Source organism: Pieris napi, chromosome 18, assembly GCF_905475465.1.
Source record: "Pieris napi chromosome 18, ilPieNapi1.2, whole genome shotgun sequence".
NCBI classification, from domain to species: Eukaryota; Metazoa; Arthropoda; class Insecta; order Lepidoptera; family Pieridae; genus Pieris; species Pieris napi.
In genome coordinates, this window is record NC_062251.1 from 6,877,704 (window position 1) to 6,899,706 (window position 22,003).

At 34.7% G+C, this 22,003-nt stretch overlaps 2 protein-coding genes across 2 annotated transcripts; both read right to left on the reverse strand.

The window, feature by feature from the left end:
* Positions 1-1,742: 1,742 nt before the first annotated feature.
* Positions 1,743-2,562, reverse strand: LOC125058641 (3-oxoacyl-[acyl-carrier-protein] reductase FabG-like). Its single transcript, XM_047662762.1, has one exon. The coding sequence runs from the start codon at positions 2,553-2,555 to the stop codon at positions 1,800-1,802; it is 756 nt and encodes a 251-aa protein (XP_047518718.1). The 5' UTR covers positions 2,556-2,562; the 3' UTR covers positions 1,743-1,799.
* A 15,595-nt stretch (positions 2,563-18,157) lies between these two features.
* On the reverse strand, positions 18,158-18,967 carry LOC125058813 (3-oxoacyl-[acyl-carrier-protein] reductase FabG-like). Its single transcript, XM_047662960.1, has one exon. The coding sequence runs from the start codon at positions 18,959-18,961 to the stop codon at positions 18,206-18,208; it is 756 nt and encodes a 251-aa protein (XP_047518916.1). The 5' UTR covers positions 18,962-18,967; the 3' UTR covers positions 18,158-18,205.
* Positions 18,968-22,003: the final 3,036 nt, after the last annotated feature.

The following is a 22,003-nucleotide window of genomic DNA, read 5'->3' on the forward strand; positions in this document are numbered from 1 at the left end:
TTCATTACTGCATTTATATAGACGACAATCTATTATTACGAGTTGTTGAGATAATAAGCACTTGTAAACTTACGCAAGTCATGTTTATAAGTGCTGTATGACCTTTGTCAAGAGAGGTATTGTTAACTCATTTGTACACTAGTTATTAGCCATGATTTAAAATTAGGTTTTGCTGGCAAAAAAATATTTTAGACCTCCCGAAGTATTTTTTCAGTCAATTTACATAAAACCAAACTATCTCGGAATTACAACTTAATTACTAAATTAATGAAAATATTGATATGTTTTACTTAATGAGGTTTAATTTTCTATTTAGTTTGACTTTTGCTGTGTACTTGCGTTAAATTTTTTTCTTGCTAGAGTGAAGTTTAGTGGCGGTTGTTGGTGGGATGTTGAAATAAATGAAACTCTTTGTTTGAAGCGGGGTGTAAACAGGTTTTAATCGTTTAAAACATGAGCTTAAAACTAACTTAAATTAAAGGTAGTGGGGTTGCGACGCTAGACTAACAAAAAACTTTACTTATTCTTAATTTGATATTATTTTATTCTTTGATTACATTTTTGATATTATTCTTAAATCTAAGTGGCACTTCTGTTGATAGTTAATACATTTATGAGAATATTTTGTAAGTGCGGAAAAATATAGATATCTTTAAAAAGAATAGTAGCTTCCAAAATTATAGTACTCGTAATAAAGAAAAAATTATCGCACCAACCACAAGGCTGCATAAACGAGTAATTCTTTTCAACAAAACCCCTAGTGAGATACAAATGTTGTCAATAAAAAAATTTAAATCGTAAAGGCCTATTATAATACAAATGAATATTTAAACGATCCTAGTGCTTGGATATGAATTGCTCCAGTATAAAGATACCTCTTTACGCGTTACCACGCGACTGAATCACTCGGCTGCATTTCCTGACTCAGGGGCGATCGTCAACATCCAAGACTGTTTTAATGTAAAATGGGAACAAACCGTGATCCATGTGGTATCATATTATTTCAGTATAATAAGTATTATTATTATTTTCTTATGTAGCCAAGTTCACATTTCAAGGATCGTCATGCTCGCTTAAATGTCATTGCTTGTTGCGGCGTCCATGCGTCGGGTTGTCTCTCTCCCTGAAATATGGCGAGGGGGCCGATGGCTGGCCATGCGTCATACTCGTGAACGGGTGCTACTAGTGGAGACTGGTCGTACTTGTAACTTATAACTTACTATAATAACTTGTACTTATAACTAACACCACCGCATACACGAATATGCGATGGTGTTAGTTATTTCGACTATGTATTTGCGTGTTGTTCCCACGAGAATGTAAGTGCGTGATCCTATTTCACCATGCCTCCTGCTGATAGAGGACTAATTTATTAAAGATGTCATGCGGAACATGGTGTAATGGTTGCAGCTCCTTACAAACATTGTGTAAAACAAAAAACTTGGTGATTAAAAAGTGTGGCAGAGAGTTTATTGTCAGTTACTCTCTTCCGTTCTACGCCCTTGATTTGAGAAATGGCAGTAAATGTAAAATTAGAAGCATTTCATATATATTTATTTTTTAACGTTCATTTATTACTTATATGAATAAATGATTTTTGAATGTAAAATAGTAATGTTATATACGTTATTGATTTTTGTTTTGTACAAATGTATAGCTAATAGAAGCGTATAGAAATGTTTGACTGTGGTAATAAAAATATTCTAGAATAAATTTTGGTTGTGTTAAACTGATACAATACGTTTATATTAAATGTATTTTTATTGCAAACAATTTTCGTGTACAATAATTATGACAATTTAGTTCTTGATCGTATAACCATTGTCAACACAAAATTCCGATCCTGTCACGCCAACGGCCTTGTCACTTGCCAAAAAAAGTATCATATCAGCGATTTCCACAGACTGCGATACACGCTTCAGTGGCATAGAGTCGGCATAATTCTCTAGCTTAATATTTGTCAAACCAGCGTTATCCATAAAGTCGGTTATAACTGGTCCAGGGCTCACTGTGTTGACTCGTACGCCTTCACTCGCCAATTCCACAGCCGCACAGCGTGTAAAATGGTTTAAAGCAGCCTTTGAGACACAATACGGACTCGCACCTTTGATTGTCGGTGTCAAAGAGCCAGCGACACTTGATATATTGACGATATTACCTTTAGTTTTGACCAAATATGGTGCTGCGAGGGAGGTAACGTTTAGATGCGCTCGTACATTAACTTTCATGGTCTCATCATACATTTCCAAGAAGTTACTTTCCAAAATAGTTGCATTTCGCATTATCCCAGCATTGTTGACCAACACATCGAGTTTTCCAAATGTTTCTATGACAGATGCAACCATTTTTTTACATTCTTCTTCGTCGCCTACGTCGGCCTTGATTATCAACGGTTTGGAATATTTGGAACAGTTTTCGGCAACGTTGTTCAGTTTTTCCACGTTCCTGCCGACGATGGCCACGCTGGCTCCATTTTTAGCGAATTCAATAGCCGTCGCGGCTCCAATACCGGAACTGGCGCCCGTTATAAGCACTACTTTGTCTTTGAAACTCATGATTACATTGGAGATAGACTGCAATGTGATTTATAGACGATTTATTGTGATAAGATAATAAGATAAACACTATACTTAATTTACGCATGATAATAAATCATGTTTCTAAGTGCTGACCTTTGACGCGAACAAGAGGGCTATTGTCATATGTATTTCTATCATTAAAACACTATTTAGTAGGCCGCGTCTTTGTTTTGCACGCATGGATTTCGTTGTCGGATTCCTTTGCGACATTATACAAGCATAATTCTGATGCAGTATTGGCCAGCGTACGACTCTCATCTCTGAAGTTGTGGGATGTCCGGATGTTCACCCCTGGAATTTTCGATCTGCGCATTTAACACTCGCTCGTAGGAAGGAAAACATCATGAGGAAACCGGCATGCCTTACAAAAATCAAATCAAAAAATACATACAACCCTAAATTTTTAGTCTTATATCACCAACTCCTGCTTTTTATTTTTTAATTAAAATCTTACGACTTGAACTCTAAGGTTTATAGAGAAATATTCACAGATTATTTTTCCGACCCAAATATCGGCCAATATAATTGCACCATTCGACGTCACGTGGTACAACCTACATGGTATTATACTGATAATTTTTTGTGAAAATTTTCTCTGGTCGTTGCTTCAAGAAAAGTATTAAGTAGTTGTTTTATTCATTATGAAATTCTTATTTGTTAACTGTACATTTCGTCTCATGGTGCAATTCTATTGGCCGACATTTGGGTCGGAAAAATAATCCCCCGAATACCACACGAGCTTCAAAATTATCGGGCATTTCCCGATAATTTTGAAGCTCTTGTGGTATTATAAGTGAAAAAACCTAAAAAGTTTTCATTCCAAAAAACCGAACAGTCTCTGGGGTAGCATAGCAAAATGTTCCATGTTGGTATGTACTGAAAAGGTAGGCAGAGTAAAATCACATTAAGGAGAAACGAAGTTCGTGGGGGCAGCTAGTAAATATAAATTCGTATAATTGTAATGTTATATACGTTTTAAATTTTTGTTTTCTACAAATAATATAGCTAATAGAAGCAATGTTTAACTATGGCAACAAAAACATTCCAGAATAAATTTTGTTTGTGTTAAACTGATACAATATGTTTGTATAAAAATATATATTTAATAATTACGACAATTCAGTTCTTGATCATATAACCATTGTCAACAAAAAATTCCGCTCCTGTCACGCCAACAGCCTTGTCACTTGCCAAAAAAAGTATCATATCAGCGATTTCCACAGACTGCGATACACGCTTCAGTGGCATAGAGTCGGCATAATTCTCTAGCTTAACATTTGTCAAACCAGCGTTATCCATAAAGTCGGTTATAACTGGTCCAGGGCTCACTGTGTTGACTCGTACGCCTTCACTCGCCAATTCCACAGCTGCACAGCGTGTAAAATGGCTTAAAGCAGCCTTAGAGACACAGTACGGCGTTGCACCTTTGATTTTCGGTGCCAAAGAGCCAGAAACACTTGATATATTGACGATATTACCTTTAGTTTTGACCAAATATGGTGCTGCGAGGGAGGTCACGTTAAGATGCGCTCGGACATTAACTTTCATGGTCTCATCGTACATTTCCAAGAAGTTACCTTCCAAAATAGTCGCATTTCGCATTATCCCAGCATTGTTGACCAACACATCGAGTTTCCCAAATGTTTCTATGACAGATGCAACCATTTTTTTACATTCTTCTTCGTCGCCTACGTCGGCCTTGATTATCAACGGTTTGGAATATTTGGAACAGTTTTCGGCAACGTTGTTCAGTTTTTCCACGTTCCTGCCGACGATGGCCACGCTGGCTCCATTTTTAGCGAATTCAATAGCCGTCGCGGCTCCAATACCGGAGCTGGCGCCCGTTATAAGCACTACTTTGTCTTTGAAACTCATGATTATAATGCAGATAGACTGCAATGTCTTTATATCGACGTTAATCTATCGTGATAAGACGTTAAGATAAATACTTTACTTAATTCACGCAAGTCATTTTTATAAGTATAGTACCTATGGCGCAAAGAAGAGGGCTATAATTGTCATATGTATTTCTATCATTTAAACACTAGTTAGTGTCGGAAGGTCGTGGTGCTGTCCACATACAATTGTCGATGATGCACTGCGTTTAAATTTGGAATATCTTTATTTTATTTTTAAATGTGAGGTTTCATTTATAATTTAGTTCGTATATTTTCTCATACAAGTAAACACAATGTTTTCAAGTATTATTTGCATTTTAATTAATTGCTATAGCCACTAGTACACCCTATCAGTTAGTAGGTCGCGTCTTTGTTTGAATTTACTAGCTTTTGATTTTGCACGCATGGATTTCGTTGTCGGATTCCTTTGCGACATCATTATACAAGCATAATTTTGGCTCAGTGTTGGCCAGCATACGACTCTCATTTTGCGCATTTAACACTCGCTCGTAGGAAGGAAAACATCGTGAGGAAACCGATATGCCTTACACCTAAAAATCGAAGAGTGTCAGGCAATGTCACCTACTTGCCTATTAAGATATCATCACGAAACAAACAGAAGTCTGAGGATAAGACCAAGGGTTGTATCAGCACTGTTTCTCTTAAGCGTTGTAAATTTCTAATGACATTTTGCTTTGCACTTTTTACTAATTGTACAGTGTTTAATAACGTATAGAGAGAGAGAGAATATACGTTCCCACTCTTACAATAATATACTTATTACATAAACATATACACCAAAGTGTCGAGGAATAAATATTATAATAACATTTGTCCAGTTTTATTATCAATCCATGAATCTTTTTATTTTGTTTCAAGTGATCATTGTAAAAAATAAATCTGCAATCATATTAATTCAATGCGCTCTCTCATACTCCTCTGGCTCTTCGACCAAAAAGGTATCGCATGGGCTTGGATTAGAGGAAAACAATTAACTGCGGCAGAATCGCATCTGTTTTTTTATATTTTTTTTAGTTTTCTGGTGAACATCGTGGTTTTTGGGTTTAGATTACGATGGTCTCCTGGCATACTCTTCTGCAATGACTATGTCTAGCTCCCTGATGGTTTACGGAATAGGTTACGTCTCTTTAGAACATCCCAGATATGCTGAACGTCGCCAAAGGGTGCAAGCGATTGATAATAAAAATAGCGTTACGGAGCGTTCTTGCCAGAACTTGGGATCCGTCGCTGAGATCGAAGTCCTGACTTCAATCCAATTGAGCAAAATGTTCTAAAGAAACGAATAATATCAGAGTAACCAGACTTGCGATTCTGTTAAGGAGGGAGGTTGTAGTTTATTGTTTACGACTGATTTGAGAGCGACCGCCGCTGCGAAAACCGCTGTGTGAGTTCGAAAAGTGAGTTATAGAATCGCAAGGCTGCTCCGCAAAACATCAGGGAGGTCCAGTAACGTTAAGTTTATTAAGTTAGTAGTATACATTCTTATTATAATGATCGTAGAACAATGTCGGATTTGAAAAAAACATCCAAAATCCATATTTATCATATTTGGATACTACATTGACTAAATATTACGGCTACTTTAAAAAAAATCCATGTGTTTTATATTTCAAATTAATCAGTCGGTAAAGTGACGGATTTGATAGAAGCAAGTGATTTTTCTAGAAAACTGTGTAATTTATGTTATTATTAAGCTATCGATTATACAATTTTTATAATAACAGCCCTGCGATTCTGTAACTCACTTCACGAACTCACACAGCGGTTTTCGCATCGGCGGTCGCTCTCAAATCAGTCGTGAAGCAGTCATTTTATGATTTGGCATTCTGATAAACAATAAAGTACAAGCTCCCACCTTTTCAGAATGCCAAATCATAAAATGACTGCTTCACGACTGATTTTCGGTGCCAAAGAGCCAGAAACACTTGATATATTGACGATATTACCTTTAGTTTTGACCAAATATGGTGCTGCGAGGGAGGTCACGTTAAGATGCGCTCGGACATTAACTTTCATGGTCTCATCGTACATTTCCAAGAAGTTACCTTCCAAAATAGTCGCATTTCGCATTATCCCAGCATTGTTGACCAACACATCGAGTTTCCCAAATGTTTCTATGACAGATGCAACCATTTTTTTACATTCTTCTTCGTCGCCTACGTCGGCCTTGATTACCAACGGTTTGGAATATTTGGAACAGTTTTCGGCAACGTTGTTCAGTTTTTCCAGGTTCCTGCCGACGATGGCCACGTTAGCTCCATTCAATAGACGTCGCGGCTCCAATACCGGAGCTGGCGCCCGTTATGAGCACTACTTTGTCTTTGAAATTCATGATTATAATGCAGATAGACTGCAATGTCTTTATATAGACGTTAATCTATTGTGATAAGACGTTAAGATAAATACTTTACCTAATTCGCGCAAGTCATGTTTATAAGTATAGTACCAATGGCGTAAAGAAGTGGGCTATAATTGTCATATGTATTTCTATCATTTAAACACTAGTTAGTGTCGGAAGGTCGTGGTGCTGTCCACATACAATTGTCGATGATGCACTGCGTTTAAATTTGGAATATCTTTATTTTATTTTTAAATGTGCGGTTTCATTTATAATTTAGTTCGTATATTTTCTCATACAAGTAAACACAATGTTTTCAAGTATTATTTGCATTTTAATTAATTGCTATAGCCACTAGTCCACCCTATCAGTTAGTAGGTCGCGTCTTTGTTTGAATTTACTAGCTTTTGATTTTGCACGCATGGATTTCGTTGTCGGATTCCTTTGCGACATCATTATACAAGCATAATTTTGGCTCAGTGTTGGCCAGCATACGACTCTCATTTTGCGCATTTAATACTCGCTCGTAGGAAGGAAAACATCGTGAGGAAACCGACATGCCTTACACCTAAACATCGAAGAGTGTCAGGCAATGTCACCTACTTGCCTATTAAGATATCATCACGAAACAAACAGAAGTCTGAGGATAAGACCAAGGGTTGTATCAGCACTGTTTCTCTTAAGCGTTGTAAATTTCTAATGACATTTTGCTTTGCACTTTTTACTAACTGTACAGTTTTTAATAACGTATAGAGAGAGAGAGAATATACGTTCCCACTCTTACAACAATATACTTATTACATAAACATATACACCAAAGTGTCGAGGAATAAATATTATAATAACATTTGTCCAGTTTTATTATCAAACCATGAATCTTTTATATTTTGTTTCAAGTGATCATTGTAAAAAATAAATCTGCAATCATATAAATTAAATGCGCTCTCTCATACTCCTCTGGCTCTACGACCAAAAAGGTATTAACTGCGGCAGAATCGCATCTGTTTTTTTGATAATATTTGTTTTTCGTTTTCTGGCGAACATCGTGGTTTAGATTACGATAGTCTCCTTGCATACTCTTCTGCAATGACTATGTCTAGCTCCCTGATGGTTTACGGAATAGGTTACGTCTCTTTAGAACATCCCAGATATGCTGAACGTCGCCAAAGGGTGCAGGCGATTGATAATAAAAATAGCGTTACGGAGCGTTCTTGCCAGAACTTGGGATCCGTCGCTGAGATCGAAGTCCTGACTTCAATCCAATTGAGCAAAATGTTCTAAAGAAACGAATAATATCAGAGTAACCAGACTTGCGATTCTGTTAAGGAGGGAGGTTGTAGTTTATTGTTTACGACTGATTTGAGAGCGACCGCCGCTGCGAAAACCGCTGTGTGAGTTCGAAAAGTGAGTTATAGAATCGCAAGGCTGCTCCGCAAAACATCAGGGAGGTCCAGTAACGTTAAGTTTATTAAGTTAGTAGTATACATTCTTATTATAATGATATATAAACAATAAAGTACAAGCTCCCACCTTTTCAGAATGCCAAATCATAAAATGACTGCTTCACGACTGATTTGAGAGCGACCGCCGATGCGAAAACCGCTGTGTGAGTTCGTGAAGTGAGTTACAGAATCGCAGGGCAGAATATGAATTAAAATAGTTATGACAAAACATGACTATATTATTTTGAAATGGCTGCCCTGTAAAGTTTACTATTTGTCAGATCCGACTATTTAATGACTATAAAATTATTATAACTTAAGGAAACTGAAAAAAAATAAAATCAATCCAACGTCTATTACTTTTTATGGTGCAATAATGAGTATATTATGTAACTAGTAGACTCGGCCAAGCGTTGTTGTGGCTAAGATTTTTGTTATGTTACATAGTACTAAACTATTCAAGAGAAACGGCAGGACAACGCCAATCCACCATGCTTTTTTGGTGGTTATGCCATTAAATTGTAGCTTATGTGAAACGTTGGTAATTATTTTTATAAGGATCAATACCTAGGTACGAATAAAGAGTCTTTTCTAGCGGTGGTGTTTAATAAAAAAAAATTAATAAAAGGACGCTTTTTGTGACGTAACTATAAAATATAGAGACATGCTGTCGCGACATTTTTTATAGATAGTGATGTGTCCTGAAAAATTGTTATACATGATTTTGTTCTATCATTAATAGTTTTCGCAGCGCACACGATTGAAGGAAGTTTTTAGTTTATTTTTTTACACCTTGGGTTAGATTATTCAAGTTTTAGTAAGCATCCCAAATATTTTGAAAATGAAACATAGCCTATGTCACTCGGGAATAGTGTAGCTTGCCAACGGTGAAATAGTTTTTGAAATCGGTCCAGTAGTTTCGGAGCCTATTCATTTCAAAAAACCAAAAAATCAAACATTTCCTCTTTATAATATTAGTATAGATGACGTTACATGGCCTAACAATTCCAACCGCAATATAGACCAGTGCAGATAGCCTTTAAAATAAATAAAAAGTGAAAAAAATTACAGTAGGATGAAACCCATTAGAAAAGCAGGGGAATATGATCAAAATGAAAGGAAAAATAAATTACGGTCGATCTGAGGTCGGGAAGGGGTAGGGGGGGAGTTTTAAGGGTAAAAAACGGTTTATCTCGATTTCCGGCAAAACTACAAGTCCTATCGAAGAAAGTTAAATGGCAAAGTTGGAGGTAATAAAAAGATCTAAAACTTTTGTGTACACACATTTTACACATAACCTCAAAATTTATGTGAAAATTTCAAAAAACCAAGTTTTTGGTTTTTTATTTTTATCTTTAACAAAAATTATTTTTTTTTAACGGAATTTGGTGAAAACTTACCTTTCTATGTCCCAAATACACTGTTATTTATTTGATTAAAAATATTTATTTGTTCACCTTATTTTGAATTAATATCGAAAAAACACCCTAATTTTCAATCGAAAATTCTGACGTCAAAATTTCAGCTTTTTTCAAAAAGTTGGTGTGCTTTCAGTTCGTTGAAATCTCTACTTTCCTATGGTAAAAATATATATATATATTACCATAGTAAATCTTCTCAGAAAACGCAAAAAATCGTATGCAGTAACGCCCAGACCTGTCATCCCCTTCCCTACTTCTCTATGAATCTTCTTTAAATTATAATCAGATGCCTATTTATTACTATTTTAAGATAATTTATATATACCTGAGTGACTTAAAAAAAAAATTTAGCCTTTAGATGGGCTAAAATTTTCGTATTTCATAGAGAAGTAAGGAAGGGGATGACAGGTCTGGGCGTTACTGTATACGATTTTTTGCGTTTTCTGAGAAGATTTACTAGGGTAATATATATATATTTTTTTACCATAGGAAAGTAGAGATTTCAACGAACTGAAAGCACACCAATTTTTTGAAAAAAGCTGAAATTTTGACGTCAGAATTTTCGATTGAAAATTAGGGTGTTTTTTCGATATTAATTCAAAATAAGGTGAACAAATAAATATTTTTAATCAAATAAATAACAGTGTATTTGGGACATAGAAAGGTAAGTTTTCACCAAATTCCGTTAAAAAAAAAAAATTTTTGTTAAATATAAAAATAAAAAACCAAAAACTTGGTTTTTTGAAATTTTCACATAAATTTTGAGGTTATGTGTAAAATGTGTGAATCCATAAGTTTTAGATCTTTTTATTACCTCCAACTTTGCCATTTAACTTTCTTCGATAGGACTTGTAGTTTTGCCGGAAATCGAGATAAACCGTTTTTTACCCTTAAAACTCCCCCCCTACCCCTTCCCGACCTCAGATCGACCGTAATTTATTTTTCCTTTCATTTTGATCATATTCCCCAGCTTTTCAAATGGGTGTCATCCTACTGTAATTTTTTTAGGTTTCAAAAATTATCGGCACTGGTCTAATAGAACAACTTCTCTTTATTGTTGCTATTATTTACAAACGCAACAAGTGTATACAATATTATTTTTGAGTCTTGTCCCGGCTTCAGACATTTAGAATATTCCTTCCCGGCAATATTCGTTTCGCCTAAATACGATTTCTTACTTACCTTTTTTGCTACCCCATACACTATTCGCTTTTCCGGAACAAAAACCCAAGTACTAATAAATCTAAATTTTCCAATATTTTTCACCATAAAGGCCTTCCTTAACTGAAGAGTCACTAGGTGGTCACGAAACGTTTTACTATACTTGGGTACAGTACTGTACCTTGGTACTGAAAAACGTTACGGCGAGTTACATGGGGGAGGGGGGGTCAATAATCTCCAAAAATTGCGTTACGTAATACTTGAACGCTCCCTTATCCAGTTAGCATTGAAGAAAGTCTTCAAAAGTCAGCGCCAATGTACATTAAATATGTTCATGTACTAATACTATATATGTTTTTCGCATGATTACACCATTCCTTTAATATTTTTTTTATGTCAGTCAAAAACAACCTACAACCTTTCTGTCTAGACATTTTTATAATGGTCATTAATTTTCTATAATAAATAACACCTTTTTAGGTCTGGCAGGCCTCTAATTTCTGTATCTGTTTCATGATCATTTGTTAATGTAATAGGTAAGCAGGTGATCAGTCTCCTGTGCCTGACGCACGCCGTCGACTTTTTGGGTCTAAGGTAAGCTGGTTTCCTCACAATGTTTTCCTTCACCGTTCGAGCGAATGTTAAATGCGCACATAGAAAGAAAGTCCATTGGTGCACAGCCGGGGATCGAACCTACGACCTCAGGGATGAGAGTTGCACGCTAAAGCCACTAGGCCAACACTGCTGCTATTTTCTAGAATAGGATTAGATTATACTTTATACTGGTATTAAAAATAATATAAAAAATTTAAGATTCTTTGTAGGTACTAAAAAATACACGTGATTTTTGGTGGGGGCTGGGGGGGGGGTAGGCTCAAACCTCACCACGTATCTCCATGGGGGAGGGAGGGGTTAAAAATGATAAAAAAACATCACGTGATTAATGGACAGCCCCTTAAATAGATTTTAGAAATTTTATCACAAGTATACAACGTGTTTTAAACCGTTTAAACGTTTTTAAAGATTAATAGGTTACGATTGTTTACTTTTTAGATGTTCTGACGTGTCGTGTGAATATTTAAATGAATGTGTGCCGCGTAGCGACCTATCAAATTGTGCCTAATTGATATCAAAATGATTACAGCGATAATAAAATAATAATAATAATAGGTATAAGCCTTTATTCAGAAAAGATACAATGATACTTAATCTAGAATGTATATGTACGCGCGTAAGAAGTTATACTTCTTTGGCATTATTAAAAATAGTTTTTGATTGCATGCAAATAATTAAATACAATTAAATAATCAAAAACTGGAAAAGGAGTCATTATAGTCAATAAAGTTCAGTTAACATTTGAAAAGTTAAATAAATAAATATTTATTAGTATTCTCTTACATTAAGTGTAACATAAATTCTATTATTATTCGAATGTTGTTTTTAAATTATGTCCAATGCCGTAGCATCTTCCGTGGGCAACTTCATTCTGTTAATTTTATGTCACGGTGCGCCCGCATCGTAAAATTTCACTCTCATCAATTTTTCATAACGCGCCTAAAGAAGTATAACTTCAAAAATATAGTTGAATATTTACATTCCCTCGTCAACCTTGCCTGTGTGCCTTTTGTTGGCGAAGGCCACCTCCAATTAGGGATGAGACATTATGCATAAAAAAAATAGATTTTTTATTAATCGATTGTTTTTTTAGTATGAAAAATCGATTAAAGGCATACTCAGGATCTATCAAATTTCAATCAAAACGAGATTAGGTTAATTAAAAAAGATTTTTTTTTAATCGATTAATAAATAATCGATTTATTCCTAATTTTTCATGGTTTTATTTATGAAAAATACAAAATCGAGATTATAAACACAAATTAAAGTTTTAAAATAATCAAAATTGAAATTAACCTAATCTCCTATGATAGATTTTAGGTGCAATTTGATAGATGCAGAGTGTATGCCTTTTCAGTTTCAGTTCTTTCTATAAAAGATAGAGACATGCTGTCGGGATTTTTTTTATAGATAGTGATGTGTCCTGAAAAATTGTAATACATCATTTTGTTCTATCTTTAATAGATTTCGCAGCGCACACGATTGAAGGAAGATTTTTGTTTATTTTTTTACACCTTGGGTTAGATTATTCAAGTTTTAGTAAGCATCCCTAATTTTTTGAAAATGAAATATAGCCTATGTCACTCGGGAATAGTGTAGCTTGCCAACGGTGAAAGAATTTTTCGAGAAAAAAATAAAATTAAAAAAATAAAGAAAGAAATCGGTCCAGTAGTTTCGGAGCCTATTCATTTCAAACAAACAAAAAATCAAATCTTTCCTCTTTATAATATCATAGTATAGATATACGTTATAATTTTTTGTTTTCTACAAATATATAACTAATAGAAGCAATGTTTATGGTAACAAAAACATTATAGAATAAATTGTTTGTGTTAAACTGATACAATATGTTTGTATAAAAATATATATTTTAATAATTACGACAATTTAGTTCTTGATCATATAACCATTGTCAACAAAAAATTCCGCTCCTGTCACGCCAACAGCCTTGTCACTTGCCAAAAAAAGTATCATATCAGCGATTTCCACAGACTGCGATACACGCTTCAGTGGCATAGAGTCGGCATAATTCTCTATCTTCATGTCTGTTATACCAGCGTTATCCAAAAGATCGGTTTTAACTGGTCCAGGGCTCACTGTGTTGACTCGTACGCCTTCACTCGCCAATTCCACAGCCGCACAGCGTGTAAAATGGTTTAATGCCGCCTTTGAGACACAGTATGGAGTTATACCTTTCATTCTCGGTGCCAAAGAGGCGGCTACACTTGATATATTGATGATATTACCTTTAGTTTTGACCAGATATGGCGCTGCGAGGGAGGTCACGTTTAGATGCGCTCGGACATTAACTTTCATGATCTGATCGTACATTTCCAAGAAGTTATCTTCCAAAATAGTCGCATTTCGCGTTATCCCAGCATTGTTGACCAACACATCGAGTTTCCCAAATGTTTCTATGACAGATGCAACCATTTTTTTACATTCTTCTTCGTCGCCAACGTCGACCTTGATTACCAACGGTTTGGAATATTTGGAACAGTTTTCGGCAACGTTGTTCAGATTTTCCACGTTCCTGCCGACGATGGCCACGTTAGCTCCATTTTTAGCGAATTCAATAGCCGTCGCGGCTCCAATACCGGAGCTGGCGCCCGTTATAAGCACTACTTTGTCTTTGAAACTCATGATTATAATGCAGATAGGCTGCAATGTTTTTATATAGACGTTAATCTATTGTGATAAGACGTTAAGATAAATACTTTACTTAATTCACGCAAGTCATGTGTATAAGTATAGTACCTATGGCGCAAAGAAGAGTGCTATAATTGTCATATGTATTTCTATCATTTAAACACTAGTTAGTGTCGGAAGGTCGTGGTGCTGTCCACATACAATTGTCGATGATGCACTGCGTTTAAATTTGGAATATCTTTATTTTATTTTTAAATGTGCGGTTTCATTTATACTTTAGTTCGTATATTTTCTCATACAAGTAAACACAATGTTTTCAAGTATTATTTGCATTTTAATTAATTGCTATAGCCACTAGTCCACCCTATCAGTTAGTAGGTCGCGTCTTTGTTTGAATTTACTAGCTTTTGATTTTGCACGCATGGATTTCGTTGTCGGATTTCTTTGCGACATCAAGAATAATTTTGGCTCAGTGTTGGCCAGCATACGACTCTCATTTTGCGCATTTAACACTCGCTCGTAGGAAGGAAAACATCGTGAGGAAACCGGCATCCAAAAAGAGTGTCAGGCAATGTCACCTACTTGCCTATTGAGAAATCATCACGAAACAAACAGAAGTCTGAGGACCAAGGGTCGTATCGGCACTGTTTCTCTTAAGCGTTGTAAATTTCTAATGACATTTTGCTTTGCACTATTTACTAATTGTACAGTTTTTAATGACGTATAGAAGAATATACGTTCCCACTTTTACAACAACAACAACAACAATATACTAATTACATAAACACATACGTACACCAAAGTGTCGAGGAATAAATATTATAAAAACATTTGTCCAGTTTTATTACACGCTTTATATTAGCTTCACCTGTATGTATGTATGTATGTAACCGACTCCTTCGGACTCGATTTTGACCCACTTTTAACGAACAGATTTAATTCAAACTTTGCTCACCTGTCAAAGATCGATGACAATGTAATAATCCGAAAAAAAAATGAATAAAAAATAAAAATTTAACTAAAAATAAAAAAAGAAATAATAGTTTAAAAAAACTATAAAACCCGCTTTTAAAGCACATCAAACTAAAAAGTGAAAAATAATTCCTAATTTAGGCTGAAAATGGTAATGAACAAAAAATACTGGTATTATTGTGAAAAAGCGTAGGGCGCTCTGTGCCATATTTTTCGTCTATCGAGGAAGGATAATAGGATATCGTGTGTTCTAGTTTTTTTAAAGTATTATTTATTTTCCATCCATGAATCTTTTTATTTTGTTTCAAGTGATAATTGTAAAAAATAAATATGCAATCATATAAATTAAATGCGCTCTCTCCTCTGGCTCTACGACCAAAAAGGTAACGCATGGGCTTGGATTAGAGGAATACAATTAACTGCGGCAGAATCGCATCTGTTTTTTTTTATATTTTTTTTAGTTTTCTGGTGAACATCGTGGTTTTTGGGTTTAGATCACGATAGTCTCCTTGCATACTCTTCTGCAATGACTATGTCTAGCTCCCTGATGGTTTACGGAATAGGTTACGTCTCTTTAGAACATCCCAGATATGCTGAACGTCGCCAAAGGGTGCAGGCGATTGATAATAAAAATAGCGTTACGGAGCGTTCTGTAGTATCAAACCTCACCACATATCACCATGGGGAGGGAGGGGTTAAAAATGATAAAAAAACATCACGTGATAAATGGACAGCCCCTTAAATAGATTTTAGGAATGTAAAAATTTCGGTATTTTATCACAAATATACAACATGTTTTAAACCGTTTAAACGTTTTTTAAAGATTAATAGGATACGATTGTTTACTTTTTAGATGTTCTGACATGTCGTGTGAATATTTATATGAAAATCAATGTGTGCCGCGTAGCAACCTATCAAATTGTGCCTAATTGATATCAAAATGATTACAGCGATAATAAAATAATAATAATATAAGCCTTTATTCAGACAAAATACAATGATACTTAATCTAGAATGTATATGTACGCGCGTAAGAAGTTATACTTCTTTGGCATTATTAAAAATAGTTTTTGATTGCATGCAAATAATTAATTACAATTAAATAATCAAAGACTGGAAAAGGAGTCATTATAGTCAATAAAGTTCAGTTTACATTTGAAAAATTAAATAAATAAATATTTATTATTATTCTCTTACATTAAGTGTAACATAAATTCTATTATTATTCGAATGTTGTTTTTAAATTATGTCCAATGCCGTAGCATCTTCCGTGGGCAACTTCATTCTGTTAATTTTGTGTCCCGGTGCGCGCGCATCCCCTTACATTCCCTCGACAACCTTGCCTGTGTGCCTTTTATTGGCGAAGGCCGCCTCCAATTAGGGAGACATTATGCATAAAAAAATCGATTTTTTATTAAACGATTGTTTTTTTTAGCATGAACAATCGATTAAAGGCATACACTCAGGATCTATCAATTTCACCTAAAATCTATCAAAACGAGATTAGGTTAATTAAATATTTTTTTAAATCGATTAATAAATAATCGATTTTTTCCTAATTTTTGAATTTATTTCAAAATAAACACCTTAAATATTTAATTTTTCATGGTTTTATTAATGAAAAATAAACAATAGAAATTATTAACACAAATTAAAGTTTTAGAATAATCAAAATTGAAATTAACCTAACCTGAGTGTATGCCTTTTCAGTATCAGTTCTTTCTATAAAAGATAGAGATTTTTGAAGTGAAACTTCTTTATCGGGGTTGGAAAAAAATTTAGTGTAACATTTTTTCGTTACGCGTCACATTTTTCCGTTACGCGCCATCTTTTGAAGTGAAACTTCTTTATCGGCGTTGGAAAAAAATTTACACACATTTGTCACATTTTTCGGTTACGCGCCATCCTTTTCTTGTCCCTACCACGGTTGATCCGAAGAGATTCGAAGCCATTAGTAACAAAAATATATAATAACGATAACAATGATAGTAATAATTCTATTACAATTAATGAAATTCTGTAATAATCTTAGTACTACATAGTAGTACAGTAATAAGTTAAAATGAAATAATTGTATTTGTATTCATGTCTATGATAATAAAAGCCTTTTTTTAAACTTTATCTAATTTAACTTTATTTAACCAATTTCTGTAAAGTTGCATATTATAGTAGATCATTTTTCGAAAAATAAGGTCATAAAGAAGTTTCACTTCTTACGTGTGTACACCTAGTACACGCACACATTTTTTTGAAGTGAAACTTCTTTATCGGGGTTGGAAAAAAATTTAGTGTAACATTTTTTCGTTACGCGTCACATTTTTCGGTTACGCGCCATGTTGCTTTTTGAAGTCAAACTTCTTTATCGGCGTTGGAATGAAAGTTCTTTATCGACGTATGGGAGAAATTTTGTAGCAAATCGTCACGTTTTTATTTATTATTTATTATAAATATTATTTATTATTCGACACTTAATATTTTAATGACATTAAATTCCTAACATATATTCCTTTTTCCGTCCCTCTAGGTATCGGAAATCTAAACTTTTAGATTTGTATAAATATGAACAACACTTAAAGATTAGTTTGCCACAGAAGTTTTACTTCTGACATGTGTACTTAGTACACACACACTTTTTTTTTTATAGATAGTGATGTGTCCTGAAAAATTGTAATACATCATTTTGTTCTATCTTTAATAGTTTTCGCAGCGCACGCGATTGAAGGAAGTTTTTTGTTTATTTTTTTACACTTTGGGTTAGATTATTCAAGCTTTAGTAAGCATCCCTAATAATTTTGAAAATGAAAGCCTATGTCACTCGGGAATAGTGTAGCTTGCCAACGGTGAAAGAATTTTTCGAGAAAAAAATAAAGAAAGAAATTGCTCCAGTAGTTTCGGAGCCATTTCAAACAAACAAAAAAAAATCAAATCTTTCCTCTTTATAATATTATAGTATAGATATACGTTATAATTTTTTGTTTTCTACATATATCTAATAGAAACAATGTTTAATTATGGTAACAAAAACATTCTAGAATAAATTTTGTTTGTGTTAAACTGATACAATATATTTTTATTGCATACAATTTTCGTGTACAATAATTACGACAATTTAGTTCTTGATCATATAACCATTGTCAACAAAAAATTCCGCTCCTGTCACGCCAACGGCCTTGTCACTTGCCAAAAAAAGTATCATATCAGCGATTTCCACAGACTGCGATACACGCTTCAATGGCATAGAGTCGGCATAATTATCTATCTTCATGTCTGTTATACCAGCGTTATCCAAAAGGTCGGTTTTAACTGGTCCAGGGCTCACTGTGTTGACTCGTACGCCTTCACCTGCCAATTCCACAGCTGCACAGCGTGTAAAATGGTTTAATGCCGCCTTTGAGACACAGTATGGAGTTATACCTTTCATTTTCGGTGCCAAAGAGGCGGCGACACTTGATATATTGATGATATTACCTTTAGTTTTGACCAGATATGGCGCTGCGAGGGAGGTAACGTTAAGATGCGCTCGGACATTAACTTTCATGATCTGATCATACATTTCCAAGAAGTTATCTTCCAAAATAGTCGCATTTCGCGTTATCCCAGCATTGTTGACCAACACATCGAGTTTTCCAAATGTTTTTATGACAGATGCAACAATGTTTTTACATTCTTTGTCGTCGCCTACGTCGGCCTTGATTACCAACGGTTTGGAATATTTGGAACAGTTTCCGGCGGCTTTGTTCAATTTTTCCACGTTCCTGCCGACGATGGCCACGCTGGCTCCATTTTTAGCGAATTCAAGAGCCGTCGCGGCTCCAATACCGGAGCTGGCACCCGTTATTAGCACAACCTTGCCTTTGAAACTCATGGTTCAATTGTACTCGTAGGTATGCATCATTCATTTATATAGACGACAATCTATTATATAAGTTATATTATTATATAATATAATATTATTATGTATTAGAATTTGTTGAGATATTGCACTTATAAACTTCCGTAAGTCATGTTTATATGCGCTTAAGACTTTTGAGAGGTAGTTGTTGGCCGTGATTTGAAATTAGGCTTTACCAGGTAGAAAGGTTTTTGCGACCTCCCGAAGAATAATATATTTCAGTCAAGTTTACATGAAACCATAGTAAATAGGCTATCTCGGAATTACAACTTAATAACATTAATGAAAATATTGTTTAATTTATATTTTACTAAAGAGGTTTTAGTTTCTATTTAGTTTGATTTTTTTTTGCTGTTTACTGTCGTTTAATTTTTGTCCTTTGAGTGAAGTTTAGTAGCGGTTGTTTATGGGATGTTGAAATAAATGAAACTCATTGTTTGAAGCTCTTTCTTTAAAATTAGAGGTAGTGGTTGCGACGTTGGATTAAATCTAAGTGACACTTTAATATAATAATTGTATTCGACCTTATTGGACATTACAGGAAACGAGAATTTTATATTACAATTATTTATGGGCGTGGGCAAAAACTAAATGGGCTCTTTTTGGTTTCAAATGTTCGATTGCTAACAGTTGGTTTGCGCTTTAATTACTTACTATATATTGAGATATTCTAATGGGATTTCCAATAAGGTCTTGACAACTTTTTTTCAAAATAAAATGAAACCCGTTTGAGATATTTCAAAAACTTTAGTATTGGGTTGAAGTACATTCAAAACATTTATGAATGGAACTCGACTTCCCTCATATGGCCACCGCAGGCACGTGTGCAGCCCTGCGATTCTGTAACTCACTTTTCGAACTCACACTGTGGTTTTCGCATCGGCGGTCGCTCTCAAATCAGTCGTGAAGCAGTCATTTTATGATTTGGCATTCTGAAAAGATGGGAGCTTGTAGTTTATTGTTTATCAGAATGCCAAATCATAAAATGACTGCTTCACGACTGATTTGAGAGCGACCGCCGATGCGAAAACCACAGTGTGAGTTCGAAAAGTGAGTTACAGAATCGCAGGGCAGCGGTCGATTCGTTGGACCCAATTTTCCATGACTCGGCCACACATTTCGGCCGAAACGGCTGCTGGTAACTTTGACTTTAAAATCGGTCGCCCGAATTTGATGATACTGATTATGCAGGAGTCTCGGGGGAACTTCATTGGAACACCTCCAATTTTTGCTGCCGGAAATACGTCTGAGAAATGAGAGACCTTACCAAACGGGCATTTAGTTCCGGGATTTGTTCTGTTAAAAAAAGTATGTATTTCTATATTTTTGTTAAAACTCAGACAAGAAAAAATGCATAAGACTGCATTGAATTTAATATTGTGTTATAATATAAGAGAAACAATGGTTTATTTAATATCGTTTGTTTTTTTTGAAATAGATAAATAATTTTTCTTATAATTAATACCACTGCTACAACACTCCGATCGTGCAAAAAATATTAGCTGTTTCATTATTGATTAAATGATGGATAAATAACAGTGAAATAGCTGAAGTTTTACTATTTTAAAGTAGATATTATGAAAAGCCCCTTTCGTCTAGCACCTACTTACATTTATAAGATGATTATGATAGACTCTTTTCGAGTTACCTTTTTCTTTTTTCTATTGTAAACATCATCACTACAATACTCGATCGACGGCTCATTGGTCTAGTGGTTAGTATCCCTGACTGCGAATCCATGGGTCCCGGGTTTGATCCCCGGCTGAGAAACATCGATGTGAAGAGCATTTGATGTTGTGCTTAGGTCTTGGGTGTTTAAATATGTATTTATATGTGTTACGTCTATCTATGTATAATATGTATGTATATCCAGTACCCATAACACAAGCTTCACCAGCTTAGCATGGGACTAGGTCAATTGGTGTGAATTGTCCAAAAAAAAAACAACTTTATTAGTTTTCGATCAACATTAAGTTTTTTCGCTCCACTCATTTATACGTACTGCGTCATCATCGTATGCTGTTCATTATTTCACTCCTTTGTAATTGTTGGATCTTCATTCATTCTAGTTCATTGAGATCGCTGCGCCCTCGTTCGGTGATTCACTATTTGCTGCACTTATCTTCTAGTTCACTCGCTCCACTCCACTGTGGCTGTTTTGTGTACTATCTCTTCCCTCGCTCAGTAACGGTGTTACAAAAGGAAAGAGTCCCCTCCAAAAAATAACAAGTAAAGGTTTGATCTGGAATCACGTTACTCCAGACTGATTTCTTGTGAATTTTTCTTTTTTTATGGCAAGATTCTCTACTACTTTGAGGAGAATTTGAAATAATAGCTAGACATTATTAAGTTACTGTAGCCAGTAATATAGTAGCCCAAACGTACCAATGAGGAAGCGCTTGTCAAATACTGCGCCCTGATTGGCTCATCAAAAGACACCCGGATCAACGAGTGAAAATGGATCAAAAAATTACTACCTATACGGCACGTTGGAGCCACGAAGTGCCCAAAGGGATATATATATATATATATAGTATATATCCCTTTATAAAATATAAATAAATATCTATAATCTATATATATACATTTATATACATTTATATATGTCACTTAACTTATAATGCCAAAGTAAAAAAAGTTAGACATATGTCTAATATGTCTGTCTATGTCTTCTACAAATTTTCTCTAGAACTCAATTTTATATTTCTCATTAAGGCAGCGTTCGTAAGACCTTCGTTTGACCGGTCTCTCTTGCTTGGTATCCGTGGTACCACGCAAAAGTCTTTTAATATTAGTCTACGATACTCATAACTGGTAACTTGCTATTGGTAAAAGAATTTTTAAAATCGATTCAGTAGATCACAAGACAAACTTTAACTCTTTATAAATTTATAAATTTCTATCACCACGCCTTTTTCCCAAAAGGAAAATCAAAGACCACATGGAAAATAGGGATTCATTTTTCTATATACGAGTGAATAGAATGTGCGTTTTTTTGTAATTAATAATGAATTT

Coding starts and splice junctions, on each gene's coding strand:
- LOC125058813 (XM_047662960.1), bottom strand. CDS start 18,961: ATGAGTTTCAAAGGCAAGGTTGTGCTAATAACGGGTGCCAGCTCCGGT.
- LOC125058641 (XM_047662762.1), bottom strand. CDS start 2,555: ATGAGTTTCAAAGACAAAGTAGTGCTTATAACGGGCGCCAGTTCCGGT.